This window comes from Eubalaena glacialis, chromosome 2 (genome assembly GCF_028564815.1).
Source record: "Eubalaena glacialis isolate mEubGla1 chromosome 2, mEubGla1.1.hap2.+ XY, whole genome shotgun sequence".
Taxonomy (NCBI): domain Eukaryota; kingdom Metazoa; phylum Chordata; class Mammalia; order Artiodactyla; family Balaenidae; genus Eubalaena; species Eubalaena glacialis.
In genome coordinates this window covers 100,331,834-100,347,595 of record NC_083717.1, presented here as the reverse complement: position 1 = coordinate 100,347,595, position 15,762 = coordinate 100,331,834, and the positions used below count along the sequence as shown (strand labels likewise).

At 34.9% G+C, this 15,762-nt stretch overlaps 1 protein-coding gene across 1 annotated transcript in view; it reads right to left on the bottom strand.

The window, feature by feature from the left end:
• The window catches only part of TRPM7 (transient receptor potential cation channel subfamily M member 7), a 115,279-nt gene that overhangs the window by 25,157 nt on the left and 74,360 nt on the right, over positions 1–15,762 (bottom strand). Inside the window, exons 22-27 of the mRNA XM_061180320.1 lie at positions 11,650–11,824; positions 9,626–9,752; positions 8,359–8,543; positions 7,226–7,358; positions 5,680–6,395; positions 3,502–3,566 (exon numbers count right to left, since the gene is read on the bottom strand). Of these exons, the coding sequence (XP_061036303.1) occupies positions 3,502–3,566; positions 5,680–6,395; positions 7,226–7,358; positions 8,359–8,543; positions 9,626–9,752; positions 11,650–11,824 (1,401 nt within the window). The remainder of the gene's footprint in view (positions 1–3,501; positions 3,567–5,679; positions 6,396–7,225; positions 7,359–8,358; positions 8,544–9,625; positions 9,753–11,649; positions 11,825–15,762) is intronic.

The following is a 15,762-nucleotide window of genomic DNA, read 5'->3' as shown; positions in this document are numbered from 1 at the left end:
CATTATTCTATTATTATAGTTCTTTTCCTCTAAGTGAAGTACTCACAGTTGTTAAATTTAAAACATAGCCACCATTTTTCTTCCCACTCACAGAAACTTGTTATTTCTTCTTGTTTTTACCAGGAAGTTATTTGCTCACTTAAAAATTTTCAACATAGTCCTGTTTTAAGTTCATTTAATAGGTTCATTGTTAAAAGGTGCAATCTGTGGGGAAACCCTAACATCTACCATTTACCATTAGGAAATGTCCATTTCTTATAAATGATTTCCCACCATATATCAAGTGCTTCACAACAGCAAAATGCCATCAGAGTGTCGTGACAAATTCCTTCAACTGCTGTTGTGACACCTTGTTAAAGATACCTTAAAAGTTCAATGAAATATAAATTAGATAATTAACAGCCTAAGTCAGGGTAACTATAACTAAGGATTGAGAAAAGTAGAGACACTAAAAAAGTATTTAGGAAGCAAAACCAGGTAGACTTGGCCGTTGACTGGAAGGGAGAAGTAAGAGTGCAAGTTTGTCCTGGTAAACTAGGATGCTGATGCTATTAACAGAGGTAGGAAATACAGGAGGAAAAGAAATATGTCTGCTGAGCGGGTAGATGATGGTGAATTTGAGGTTTTGACATGATGAGTTTGACAACTCTAAGAGTTCCAGCTAGTTAGCAGTTCTAACCTTTTACTGTGGTGTCATGTCAATTCTCTAAGTCAGAATCACTCCAAAGATTTACTTTCTCCATATCCATTCCCAGCCCTCAGAATTTTCCTGGCTAAAATTCAAGTATACAGGTTTAGAGTCAAACTTGGGGTCAAATGCCACTTAGGCACTAATGCCCCTATTACTAAGTTTTTTTTTTTAAAGACAATCAGATGCATTTATTTATTTATTTATGTATTTATGGCTGTGTTGGGGCTTCGTTTCTGTGCGAGGGCTTTCTCTAGTTGTGGCAAGCGGGGGCCACTCTTCATTGCGGTGCGCGGGCCTCTCACTATCGCGGCCTCTCCCGCTGCGGAGCACAGGCTCCAGACGCGCAGGCTCAGTAATTGTGGCTCACGGGCCCAGTTGCTCCGCGGCATGTGGGATCTTCCCAGACCAGGGCTCGAACCTGTGTCCCCTGCATTGGCAGGCAGATTCTCAACCACTGCGCCACCAGGGAAGCCCTATTACTAAGTTTTATTACTAACTGCTAAAAGGTATCAATAAATATCTCTAAAATTCTAGGATACCAAGTACCCAACTATAAAATTTAAACATTTAAAAAATTACTTTCACTAATAAAAAGTGAACAAATATACTACCCAAATTATCATGTACATCTCTCTTGAACAACTAATTATACTATAAGGAAGGACTAAATTAAGAGGCATTGGGCTCTCTTACACTGACACAAATGGACTCTACAATTGAGCAACATAATATACTGGGTCCATATTTTTAATTAAAGGGTATTTGCATATAAGAGAAAGAGAGTGTGATAAGAAATTTCATTAAACTTAAATAATTCCAAATTACAAAAAAACTCTATTAAAAGTTACGAAGGTCCATAAAACACTTCATTTACTGTAAAATCCACTTCAGTTAAAACCTTTTCAAGAAAAACCCCATATGGAATGTAGACATACCATGTCTACATTTTAAGAATTATAAAACCAACTCTGGTAGAGCTTTGTCAGTTCTTCTTTCTACCTATTACTTTTTCTCATTCGTTTCTTCTTCCCTTGTTTTTCATCATCATGTGTCAGCTAATGCTACCTAAATGCATTCAACCTATTTATTTGGTTTTCTCCTTCTCTGTAAGGCATCATATATAATGGAAAATTCAGATCTTTAGAAGTATGTCACAGAATTAAAATGGTTAGAATACATCATGCAAATTATAGTCTTATGGTAAGTTTATCTTACCTACTTCCTCCATCTAAATGTATATGTATATTTTAAGTTAACTTTTTTTTTTTTTAATTTATTTATTTATTTATTTTTGGCTGTGTTGGGTCTTCGTTTCTGTGCGAGGGCTTTCTCTAGTTGTGGCAAGCGGGGGCCACTCTTCATCGCGGTGCGCGGGCCTCTCACTGTTGCGGCCTCTCCCGTTGCGGAGCACAGGTTCCAGACGCGCAGGTTCAGTAGTTGTGTCTCACGGGCCTAGCCGCTCCGCGGCACGTGGGATCTTCCCGGACCGGGGCATGAACCCGTGTCCCCTGCATTGGCAGGCGGATTCTTAACCGCTGCGCCACCAGGGGAGCCCTAAGTTAACTTTTTGACTCCCACAAGTACTAAAGAGACTTTACCTGATATTTAGGCATCTTTGAATACTCCATAATCGTATTTCTTACATCATTCTGATGGTCTTATTTGAGGTAAGAAATACAAACTTAAAGGCAAATATGGAAAGAAAGGGACCTCATGGAATCACTACATCTCAATTTCCATATAGTCACCAATTCAATCCAAAGTTAACAAAATCTAGTTAATAGACATTAAATTAAATTATTCACTTTAGTACAATAGTTCAATAAGAATGTATGCTATTAAAAATACAAATGTTGGGGAATTCCTGGTGGTCCAGTGGTTAGGACTCTGCGCTTTTACTACCAAGCACGCAGGTTCAATCCCTGGTCAGGGAACTAAGATCTTGCAAGCTGAGTGGCATGGCCCAAAAAAAAAAAAAAGTTGGTATTTATATTACAAAAAATGCACTTGAGTCTACCTTTTAGATGTAGGGTAATAAGTAACATGTCCTGACAGCAATTTCACAATTAACTATAGATCATATGAGAAATAATCATTTATAAAAGCTTATATCATTATCATTTCCTTGGCTTTAGTTTTAGGAAAAACTTTATTTCCGTTGTATTTATCGCTTGATCATTTCCACAACTTAAGTTCTTAAGGGATGGAGACGCTTAGCACTTTTCCAGGTCTTCTTAATTATCTTGATGTAGCTGTTATTACCCTTAAAGCTCAAATTAGTTATTGGTAATTTATGAAAGCAACAGTTAAGAAATAAAAAATTTCAGCCAGGAAACACACCTTTCTGCTAGTTGTTCTGTACACTTTAAAACTCATTTAACCAACATTTACTGAACATCTTACACTTGCACGCGATACTGTAGTTACTGGCATATTCAGCTTTTTATTGCTAGACCACAGGGTCCTTGAGAAGCAGGGTTATATTCTAATGAATTTTGGGGCCTGGGAAAGAGTTGAGCTCAATGAGTAGTCCGTGGAAATCATATAGGGAGAAGCATTTTTTAAGAGAAATGTTAATTAGGTGATTTTTTAACTTCAGTTAAAAAATGCAAGCTATTTGTACATTTTTTCATATTCCTCAACTGTTTTTTCTTTTTTTGAAATTGTGTATAAGCTTCAAATATTTGGAACTCTCATGTTGATGATGGTTTCTGCTAACACTGTATTTTTCCTGAAAAATATGTTTAATTCTATTTTGAACTAAACTCCAAAATAGCAAAATAATCGCACTGCTATAAGGATTTACTTACGGATATTTCTTTTATCTTGTTTGACGTTTCTTTAAACCTCTGTAAATCCATGCTATCTCTGTGTCCTTAAAAAAAAAAAAAAGATTACAACAAAAAAATACTTGTTTTTTTTAATTCTATCAAAATAACGTCATTGCCTAGTCTATTCAAACAAGTGACGTATGTTGTCTTGTAAGTAGTTTTGATGGCTCTGAAGTTTCCTGTAGCTTTCCTGATAAATACTGAAAATAGGTGTCAAAAAGCTGGAGAAGATGAGTAGTTCAAGTTTACAGTAACAGGATCCTAAAAGAATCCAACATGTGATATGAAGTGAACTGCTTGAAATTTAGAAGAGGGGGAGCAATCATTTTTACTCTCAATAAAAAAAAGCATTATATATATTTATTATACATATATACATATTACATATAAATATAGACATCAAACATATAGATATCTATATCTACATATCCATACCACTGGCAATATATTAACAAACAGACTAAAATATGTTTTTTAGAAATAAATTGGGATAGATTTTATGTAGGAAAAGTTGTCTCTATAAACCCACAGTGAACTCACATAGCCTAGCAGTAGAGATCAGCATGCTCAGTACCTAGATAATCCATGGGGTTGGCCCTAATGTGGAGATTTTTAGATAGACATAACATTCTGTGAACCATCTCTATACACGTTCCGTGACTAGGTAAATTCCTAGGCTGGGAAGGCTCATATAACTGTTAAAGACAAGGTTAGGAAGCCACCTGAAGGAAAAATTCAAACTTGAAGAGACAGAGGGCCTTCTTCGAACCTTGGAACATTCTGGTTATGTCCACGAACAACCCAAGTTGTTTTCTAAGAATTCTTTGTTAAATACTTTTATCTTTAATAATCTAAGAGGAAGGCTGTTAGAACACTATATTCTACAAATATTTGGGGCTTAGCTAGCTCTACAAAGCATTCCCTCTTCACCTTTTCCTTCCACGTGGCATAATGTCAACATTTAAATAACAAAACATCATCATTAAAAACAAAACAAATAAAACCTTAAACATACAAACCACAATATTAGTTCTTTCTTTTTGCCTTCACTGCCAAGCTTTTAAGAGTCGCCCCTCCAGTCACTCTCTACATTCACTCCTCCCATTTGTACTTTATTTCACTATAATCAGGCTTCTTCCTCTATCACTTCCTTCACTCAAACAGTTTTCACCAAGGTTATTAACATGTTATCATTGCCAAAATAAATATATTTTCAGTCCTTATTTTACTTGAGGTGAGGTATAAGAATGAATCATTCCTGGGCTTCCCTGGTGGCGCAGTGGTTGAGAATCTGCCTGCCAATGCAGGGGACACGGGTTCGAGCCCTGGTCTGGGAAGATCCCACATGCCGCGGAGCAACTAGGCCCGTGAGCCACAACTACTGAGCCTGCGTGTCTGGAGCCTATGCTCCGCAACAAGAGAGGCCGCGACAGTGAGAGGCTCACGCACCGCGATGAAGAGTAGCCCCCACTCGCTGCAACTAGAGAAAGCCCTCACACAGAAACGAAGACCCAACACAGCCAAAAATAAATAAATAAATAAATACAAATTAAAAAAAAAAAAGAATGAATCATTCCTTTCTGAAATCATCTCTGGGTATATACTCTCTGGGTATATAAATGGGTTGACCATAAATACTCATTTTCCAAGTAGAGTCTTGGCTTTCCCTATTATCCTAATGTAAATATTAGTAACACACCCTTTCACTCTCAAAAGTGTACTGGTTTGGATGAAAAACTATATGGTCAGCCTATTTATAAAACACTGCTCTTTTCCAGTTACTTCTAGCCTCCCCTATACCTTTGTCTTGCAACACTTACAAATCACTCAAGTTCTTTCAACAAAAGTTGATCAAATTCAAGAGACTATGCTTAAATTCAAAAGACAGAGTCCAAATAAGTTTTCCATACAACTGTTATTATAGTAAGTTGCACCAAAGAGGTATGTGCTAATATAACTAGTATAGCCCAATTCAACCTACTTCCCCGACTTCTGACTCCTTAAAAAATTTTTAGAACTATACTCTATGAAAAGGTAGTCCACTTGTCACACAAGTACATGATTTCATTAATTAGCAATTTATTTTTATTTCTAAGGTGATAATTATAATTAAAAAAAAATAATGTTGATGTACAAGTATCAGTTTGCCAAACTTACCTACAAATGCTCCAAATTCTACATTATCTCCTTCTGCAGCTTTAGAACAAACAGTTTCTTGATCTTTGGTTATAGTTTCCAAGTGGCTTTTGCAACTTGGCTGGGATGGTGTACTAACAAAAAATTTGGTTGGTGGGGATGATAGATGTGGTATGCTATTAGATGAACTGCCTGATTTTTGATTTTTACTAAACATTTTTAAGGTTTCTACTCCATGTTGTCTCTGTCGCAGTTCTGGAGGAGAGACAGCACTTGGGAATAAGGCACCACAAGAGGAACCAGCCTCTGGAAAATTGAATTCTTTTCTCTGGGGTATTACAGGTAAATCCTGACCAGATATGTTAGATTGGGAATCTTTTTCATCTTTCATAAAAATATTACAAAGAAAAGGATTATTACTTTCACGACCACCTTCAGGAAGAGAGGAGCTAAGTGTATTTACAACACTGTGCTTTTTCCATACAGAAGGTCTTACAGGACCATCATCAATAAGGTTTTGAGCCAAATGTTTGGAAATGCTCAATTCTCGTGTGATTTCATTGTGAACTTTGCTAGCTTCTGAAGCTTTCTGGGCAGTGAGTGTTTTTAATGTATCTACAGTCAGGGCTGAAAGATCTTGCAAATGGCCAATTTGAGAATCTAATGATTGTAATGATCTTTTGATATAGTTGACGCGATCTCCAACTTCTTTAATCTGAATGGACATCTGTTCCACTCTGTAAGGGAAACACAGGAGTTTTACAAATGTTAAAAATTAATGGTTTTGAAATATCCGCCTGCCAATGCAGGGGACACGGGTTCGATCCCTGGTCAGGTAACTAAGATCCCACGTGCTGCGGGGCAACTAAGCCCGTGTGCTGCAATTACTGAGCCCACAAGCTCTGGAGCCCACGCACCACAACGACTGAGCCCGCACACCCTGGAGCCTGCACGCCCCAGAGCCCGCACGCCCCAACTAGAAAGAAGCCCACATGCCACAACTAGGCAGAAGCCCGCACACTGCAAAGAAGAGTCCGCGTGCCGCAACTAAGACCCAACACAGCCAAAAATAAATAAATAAATAAATATCTAAAAAAAGAAGGATCAAGTGCTAATCCTATTATAATAAAAATATAAGATTTTAAAACACACTTTTGTATCATAGGCTATTTATTCCATCAGAGTAACACAAAACTGTGTATTCAGCTACATACACATAAACTACTATTACCATTATTGTACCTACACAAATACCATATACTTTTAGAACGTAGCAAAACTAATGGAAAGAAACATGTTTTAAAATAATTAAGACAGTTTAACTTTTCTCCACCAACTCTTTTCTGCTCTCTGTAACAAGGGTCAAAAAACAATTAAGAGACTGACTTACTGACTTACATGAAGTCTTAGAAGTAAAGAACTGAACTGTCCCCCAATATATTATGTAAAACCATTACTAAACTTACTTGTTTGACAAACATAAATTGAACAATGACCATGTGTAAGAGACATAACTAACAAAACCCACTCTGACATAAAATCAGTTATAATTAAAGAGTTTCTGAACCTTTCAAAAGTGACACGAATTCTCTCTTCACTCCCAGAATGGAATTTGTCATCTTTTTCATTAAAATACATCTCAACACACTGCTCTTCAAAATCATGAAGTTTCTTTTGATCTTCTTCTGTTAAAAAAAGTTCTAAGGAGGGAAAAGAAAAAAAAAATCAACAGAGACATCGAGAAAAACTTTAGCTCATGAGTTTTATGTTATTTAGAGTTCATAAGGCTATGTAAATCATCTGCAATTTTTTTTCTCTTTTTACTGGTGTGTTTCTAAAGCCCTAAACAAGTATTTCTACTTCTTTCTTCACTCACAGTGTGATGCTGGAAGAATAGTTTCCAGTACTTCCTCCTTTTCCTATAAAATACCCTTCCCCATCTCTCTCTCACACCTCTCCTTCGCATAGCCAGGCAGAAGAATATAAGAAATGATTTGGTAGAATAAAAAGCCACTGTAAAATTTTAGGCAGAGTTTATTACGTCTCACGTAGTATACAGAATGTACTAAAAGTGTTATTGTTTACACAGCGGTCAAAATGGTTTGTAGAACAGCAAGTGTTATTATGGTTTACACTAGCATTTTAACAAAACCGAATTGAGATGCCATACCAAAAAGGAAGTTTAAGACTAAATTTACTTTTATAGATAACCATATTGCACTTTAAATTCTTTTATGTTTAGGCAAATTCAACAAAAGCCTTTACAATAACATTAACCAGTTAAGTCTTCTGAATAAAATTAATACTTAGCTTTCAGGGACTTCCCTGGTGGCGCAATGGTTAAGAATCTGTCTGCCAATGCAGGGGACACAGGTTTGAGCCCTGGTCCGGGAAGATCCCACATGCCGCGGAGCAACTAAGCCCGTGCGCCACAACTGCTGAGCCTGCACTCTAGAGCCCGCGTGCCGAGAGCCCGTGCTCCACAACAAGAGAAGCCACCACAATGAGAAGCCCACGCATCGCAACAAAGAGTAGCCCCACTTCACCGCAACTAGAGAAAGCCCGCGTGCAGCAACAAAGACCCAATGCAGCCAAAGATAAATAAATAAATAAATTTATTTTTTAAAGAAATACTTAGCTTTCAGTGTAATACTGATAAGTGATAAAATAAAAACATTTGCCTTAATATATTTTACTTACTTGGTCCATCCGAAGTCTTGTCTTTTTTTCTTCTTTTACATATGCAGCAAAACAGAGAAACTATATGGCTGAGAATGATAAGTGGTGGAGGCAGAACTGGTTTCTCATGATAAGCCATAATAAAATGATAACGTTGGTACTTCCATACAATATTGGAAATTGCCTTCACTTGTAAATACACATTGCTTGAATAACAAAGAATAAAAATAAACAAACTTAGCTAATCACATTTTAAAGTTTTAAATACTAAAATTTTATTGTAATTCTGCTCTAAACAAGGATTCAAAGAAGTACCCCACCATAAACAAGACTAAAAGGCAAATGTGAAACTGGAAAAAAAATACATGCAATAGTATAAGGCAAAGTTTGATATTGTTGAGGGTCTTAATTATAAACTCCCAGAAAAATAGGCAGAAAATATGATTTTAAGCTTTTTAAATTATATATAAATGACAAAAACAGAAGAAAATATTCAATCTGAGTAGTAACAAAATAAGTGCAAATAAAAACAAGACTCTTATGTACTGTCAAATTAGCAACCATTAAAAAGATAATACCTACTGTTAGCAGAGATTTGGAGACACAGGCCTATTTTGACTTAAATAGAAGAAGTCCGAAATATACATATATTGAATAGTTCTACTTTTAGGAAAACACTCTAAGGAAATACATAAGGATTAATAAAAAATTTAACCACAATGTGGTTTTGGGGAACAAAAAATTATAAACAATCAAATGGAGCAATATAACATATTGGCTTAAAAATTACAGTCTATATCATGGAATACGAGGTAGTCATTAAAAAACTGGAGAGGGATATTTATTAATGTAGGATAATATTCATGTTTTGCTTAGTTAAAAACAGTATACAGAATATAAGAACATTATTTTTGAAAAGAAAAAGTGGTTCATATATATAAAAGATAAAAAGGATGTATACCAAAATACTAAGAATGGGATTACTGAAGAATTTTCTATTTGCCTTTCTGTTTTGTATACTGCATGTGTATTCCCTGGCCACCTTGTAATAAATACCAAATAAAGATTAAATTTATAAAAAAACTGCATGTTGAAAGATAGAGTCTCAAATTTAGAATTAATTTGATTTTGAAAATGCATGCTTTCTTATTTGTAATTTTCAAAAATAATTTTTAGTAGTTTAAGCCTCAATAAAATCTTTATATTTTAAATTTTGTATAGTTCCTTCAAAAAGAGAACTATATATTAAATGATCTCATTACAATAAGCAACCAAATAAAATTCTTACTTGAAAAATGCAATAAGAAGATTGACCATAATGATATACTGTACAAAGAGGTAGACTGCTTGAAGAAATGGAGTCAACCATGTCCCAGGACCACAGATTTCGGTGATACTGGAATCGTTTGCACAAACTTGAGAAAGAAAGAAAAAAAAATTAAAACAGTAATTTACCAGTTACTGCTTCTAGTCAATATTTGTGTACGTTTGTTTGAAGGAAGTTTTGATTATGTACATATCTGTTTCACAGATTCTAGCAAAAGCTTCTGGGCAGGCAGCCATACAAACACCAACTTAACAGTATTCCAAAAGAGAAGAATTTTGTGAAGGATGTGGGTACTATTCTACGACTCTACTCCATACAAGGAAGTATATTTCTGTATTATGTCTACCCTCCAAGGTAGGGTTTAGCCAGAGGAGCATTAAGAAGAATAAAACTCCCAGATTCAGCCACACATTTCTATAAGAAAAATAACTGAACCAGAAAAGAGTATGATAAACTCATAGTAAATTTACAAACATAATGATTACTGACTTTAGCTTATTAGGCCACAAAGGAGGGTTGAAGGAATGGTTAAAGTGCCTCTTAAATATACAATGATTAGATTTGAATTCCTTGCATTTCATTGCCTCCATCTGGAATGTTTCTGAAGCCATAACACAGCTGAATTAAGGAAGGGAAGAGCTTTAATACCCACCACAGAGTTATGAGGAATAAAGTAAAATAAATTCAAGTAGGGCCAGGATTTGAATTAAATAATCTTGAATTAGTGACAAGTTTTATACAAATCTTTATAATACACTTAGCACCTGGTGTTTTGTAAGCATTTAAACAATATACATCATTGAAATTCTCATCATGGCTGTATCATTCCTTTCACATAAAATGGTTTTACGAGCAAACTGATGCATAAGGTCCTTTCACTCCTAAAAAATTTTATGAATCTATTTCCACTCTATTCAGATTAGTTTGATGAAGCAAATACCCAAGAAAGAGAATGCAGGAGAGTAAAAAACTATATCCAATGCTTTATAAGTAAACTAGAGCCACATAAGAAAAAGCAGACGATAAAAACCTGGAAATGACACTAAACAGGAAGCCATTAAACACAAAATTTTACCAGGCTGGTAAAACCTCACTGTTTTAACCAACATCTCATAACAACTGATGACTACTACGTGACCATCCCCTGATCTAATTACCTATAAATAGGTGGGTAAGGAGCAACACAGAATGGGGGTGATGGAGGAGTAAAGTTAAGATGCGAGAGAGAGAGCAAGAGAGAACATGAGCAAACTAAAAAAATAAAGATTCTATAACTCAATGTGAAAGTCAGAAGAACATCCTTGAAAGTTGGCAGTATCAGCTATGTTCACAAGTTATCTAGCCTTTTTAACTAAAACAATAGAATAGCTTTATGCAGAGAATGTATTCAGGGTTGAATTTTACAATTCAAGAGTATATACAATCCAACTAATCAATGTAATTCCATTACCCCTGCCCTGTTTAGACACAGGCAGACTGAAGCCAATTTGAGCTAATGAGATTAAAAAACAGGTTCAATAGAAGGCATCTGGGAAAGGGACTTCTTCCCCTGAAGAGAACCAATGGAAAACAGTGTCTCCTTCCTCCTGCTGCTTGTGACAGAGTCTTACAATTGTAAAGGAAAACCTGTATAAATCAGACACTTATTACAGAGGACTGGGATGAAAAAGAATGTGTCCTTAGCATGAATTAACCAATCCCAAAGACCACTCTATCTCTGAACTTTCTGTTATGTGAGCTAATATATGTCCTTATTGTGTAAGCCAGTTTAGGCCAGATTCCATTACTTACAGCTAAAAAAAATTCTGAAATACTTTTTTTCAATTAATTTTTGTTATGTTTCTTCTGGGATTAACTAACGTATCGTGGGAGGACTTAGGTTGGTAACAGTTTGATTTGTGAAAATTTGTAATATTACTATAATGCAATTTTGACTTTGAAATATGAAATAACCAAAAGATATATTTGTACACATAAATCCTTACCATCAATTTCATATGCATAAACTTCACCAAAAATCATCCAGTATGGATGAAAAACTATGTCTTTAGCAAGAGTCCAAGATGGTGCTTCGCGAGGATAAAGTATTGCCTTTCTGGGAACACCAAAACTAAGTAATACAAGAGCCATAATCACTACAATGTAGAACATATTGGCCACCTGTTAAAAAATGAACACTGTTAAAATACATGGGAATTTAAACACAAAGACAATTCTTCATCTTAAAAAACAGTTTCTAATGTTCCAATAGATAACTTGAATCTTTGAGTTTCTTTTTATTCCTAGCATTAGCATTCAGGAAACCTCATCACTACATAAACCTTAACATCAAGGAAATTAGGTAAAAACTGATCTGTAACATCAGGTAAGTCATAGGCATCTTCTACATAATGAACCATATCACAGGCTCAAACTGGAGTCTGCCTATCTCATATCCATGAAGATTTTAAAGAAGTATAGACATAAGCAGCAGATTCAGGGAACCAATTTCCATGAGAGTTCTTTCCTAAAACTGTTCTGTTCTTATACAGGAGGTGCAGACTATCTTTTCTACCTTCCTTTGATAGTACCTTTTGCCCACTTCACAAAAGAAAGGCATTCTTCTCACCCATCCTGAACCCTACCATGGTGCCTTGTCTCCTGGGCTGTGAAAACCTCCTAGGAGGTAAATAAAACAAAAAACTGAATTATCAGTATGGGTGTTGAAAAAATAAGTGATACCCGTATCTGGTTAACAAATTATTTTGCAAGTCACGTAGTTTGCAATTCTTTAATTTCAGCAAAATTGAAAAAGAGCCTAACTGAGCTATCACATAATAAATCATTAAAAAACAATTTTTATTGCTAAATCACAATGTGAATTTTGACATCATTACTCAGGAATTCAAAGAATTAAGTGAAATGCTATAATGAAACTTTAATTTCTATCCACTTATTTATGTGTACAAGTGTTCAGCACTTACATCTAAGAAAGTGAATGTAGTGTCACTCTAGCAATATGTAATAATATTCATCCACAAATAATAATCTAAGGGGAAAATCCCATGGAGATCAAGAGACTACATTTACAATAAATCTGTACTTTAATCTACTATGAACTAACAATAATTGCAGTAATAAATCAATCTACAAGAAATTACTAAGACATTTTCATATGTTTTGAACAAGTATATAGTGAGAGTAGAAATGGAAGGCAGGACTGTGAAAAGTAAAGAGGACAGTAAGTCTAGACTAGATGGAGAAATTATAAAATATTTATTTATATATAATCATTTAGTCTTGATCCTTTACCTTTAAAATTGTTAGATCTGCCAATAAATTTTTTTTTTAGTTAAGTCAGAGTTGAGTCCCTGTGACTTACAATAAAAAAATCCCATAACCCCCCAAGATTCAGTTTTTTTCTTTGTAAAATGGTTAAATAATGCCTTATTTGACCATTTAAGAGAACTACTAAGAGAATATATGTTTTCAATAAACAAAATCTTGGGATAAAAGATTTTTAAAAGGCAAATAATTCATCAAAACATTATTCGCGGCATTTGCTGTAATTTGTAATCCAAATTAAGTAAAGAAAAAGTCCAACTCAAAAATTCAAATCAAAACCCAAACCTGAAATATTCTAAAATTATTCAAGGTCTGTTGGCTGATGATTCAGAGGTCTCTGGATTTCATACCTTTCGCATAAAGCCTATTTGACAATCTTCCTTATATTTGATCTAAATTTAACTAATTAAAATATCTGAATATCCCATTTCTTATATCTAAAATGAGGGTTCCTAGCTTGAACGTATAGGTATATGGAGTGAGTAGGACGAGTTCAGCATTTACCATGTAATCTTCATTAGTCCGATCTCTATTAAAGATGTCAAATGTGAAGATTTCTTCTACTTTAATCTTTCATATCTTTATGAAAGATATGAAGCTGTTTTCTCTGATTAGAAATTCCCTGCTCAAGAAAAATTCCTACCTATTTTCTAAACTTTTTTCAAATACCATATTACTTGTGAAAGCTTTCAGTCTTCACAAAACAGTTTACCATATCTTTCTCTATCTGCTCACATGCTTGTCTTATATACTAGACAGTGAATTCCATGAGGATCTGGACCATGTCTTATTCATCTTTGTAGTCTCAGCTTAGTATAATGCATAGCATATAACAGATACCCAATGATTAAAAAATGTTAAGTTACTCTAGGAATCTACTACATACTATAAAATTCATCTCCTTTATTCATTAAAGGTATACTTTAATGAAGGATTTCTTATACTCTGCAGCATCCACTTTAAGCAGATAATTAGAACATTAACCATCTGAGAGTACTGAAGGAGGTAGAAAGGGAAGATGGCACTAGGAGAAAAAAGATAATGATATGATAAATAAATGGCTGACAAAGGGAAAGACATAATCCTGGTGGAGGGTGGTTCTAAAGAAGATCAAAGGTAAAGAAGAAAATGAAATATATACTTCAGCTCCCTAAAATTGGGATGGGAGAACCAGTGGGAGTGTTGGGAGTACATCAGAGGTAAGATTCAGATGGAAATCCAGACAGCTCCACTTTCTCTTGGCTTCCTTACTTTCCCCATCTCCATCTGTTATTAAGATTGTTCACTTTTATACTTCCTGCACCTCCCATTTACTGTATATCACCATTAAATTAACCCAATAACACTAAGTCACTAAATAATCTGGTAGACAATGAGAGCTAGAGCGGTTTTTTGCCCTAAAACGTTAGGCTAAAACCAGTTCCTCCCCCAAAACCTTAACTCCCCTAACTTTTCCTGGAAATACCACTACTTCATGAAAGAATGCAAAATGGATGAATAATAAGTACTTCTTTGATGTGACAAATAATAAACCAGTAATTCTTAACTGGGGAGAGTAGGATACACTCTCCTAGAGGGAAAATGTGTAGGGTGGAAAATCAAGTATAATAATGAAATTCTGTATTCAAAAAATGTAAAAATTTTGTCTTCATGATGCAAAGCAATGCTGATAATCCTGTGAGCTAGTGGGGCTACTTAAAAGATAAATTTAATCTAGAAGACCAATTTTAAAAAGAACTGAGAAACAGCATACACATAATGAGCCCATTTCGATAAAACTATTATATACATTTATTCGTGTGAAGTTTGACACAAATAAACACATGTATTCATATATATGTCTTGAAGGATGGGAAGGTATACATCAAACTGTTAATACTGGATGTCTCTGGAGGGTAGTTTGTCTGCACTTGTTAAAATTTTCTACAATGAATAGTAATTTTAGAATAAGGAAAGAAAAGTTACTTTCACAAAAGCAACAGAAGCATAATAGAGTTTGCCTTTTTCAGCTGAAAACTGAAAGTAATTTATGGCAGGAATAGGCCCAAATTTATGGCAGGAGTAGGCCCAGTACATTTTAGATTTTTTCAGCTCAGTGCATAAAAAGTTGCACATTAAACCTGACATGTATTTAAAAAACAAAACGTGCCAGTTGGTTAAGCCTATGGGAAAGAGCAAAATATTGGGCATATTATATCAGGAAAAGATTAGATATTCTGGATATAAATTTTAAAAACAGTCTGGATCAGTAAAGATAGAAGGAAAGAGGTACCTAAAGACATAAACCACTGACAGTATTTGTTTAGTTAGCATTATCTTGCAAAGTGCATTAATAAAGGACAAGATTAGTGTGGTGGGTTGGAATTGAGCATGAGGAACTCTTGTGAGACTTTTTCAGACTGCCCCACTGGTTGAAAATCATCATAATGAACAATCTGACTAGCCGCTTTCAATATCCATACACTGAAAAGTCACTCCAAGATGATAAGGAAAGACAGAGAAATGTCAACCTACTTCTTTTATGGTAAAGAAAAATAAAAATTTGGGGGAAAAACTCTTCAATGGTTTCCCCTATATTTTTCTTCTCTAAAGTCCTAGTTTTCAATGTTCTATATACTCCAAGCTACTACGCCCTGTCTATCCAATTTGCTAACAAACTATACCTTATCACAAAAAAATTTCCAGTCAGGCTGTTCCTTTTTACTCCCATCTCTCTCAAGCTTTCGAAGAATGGCTCAGATTCCATTGCTTTAACAAAAACCTCCACAAACTTC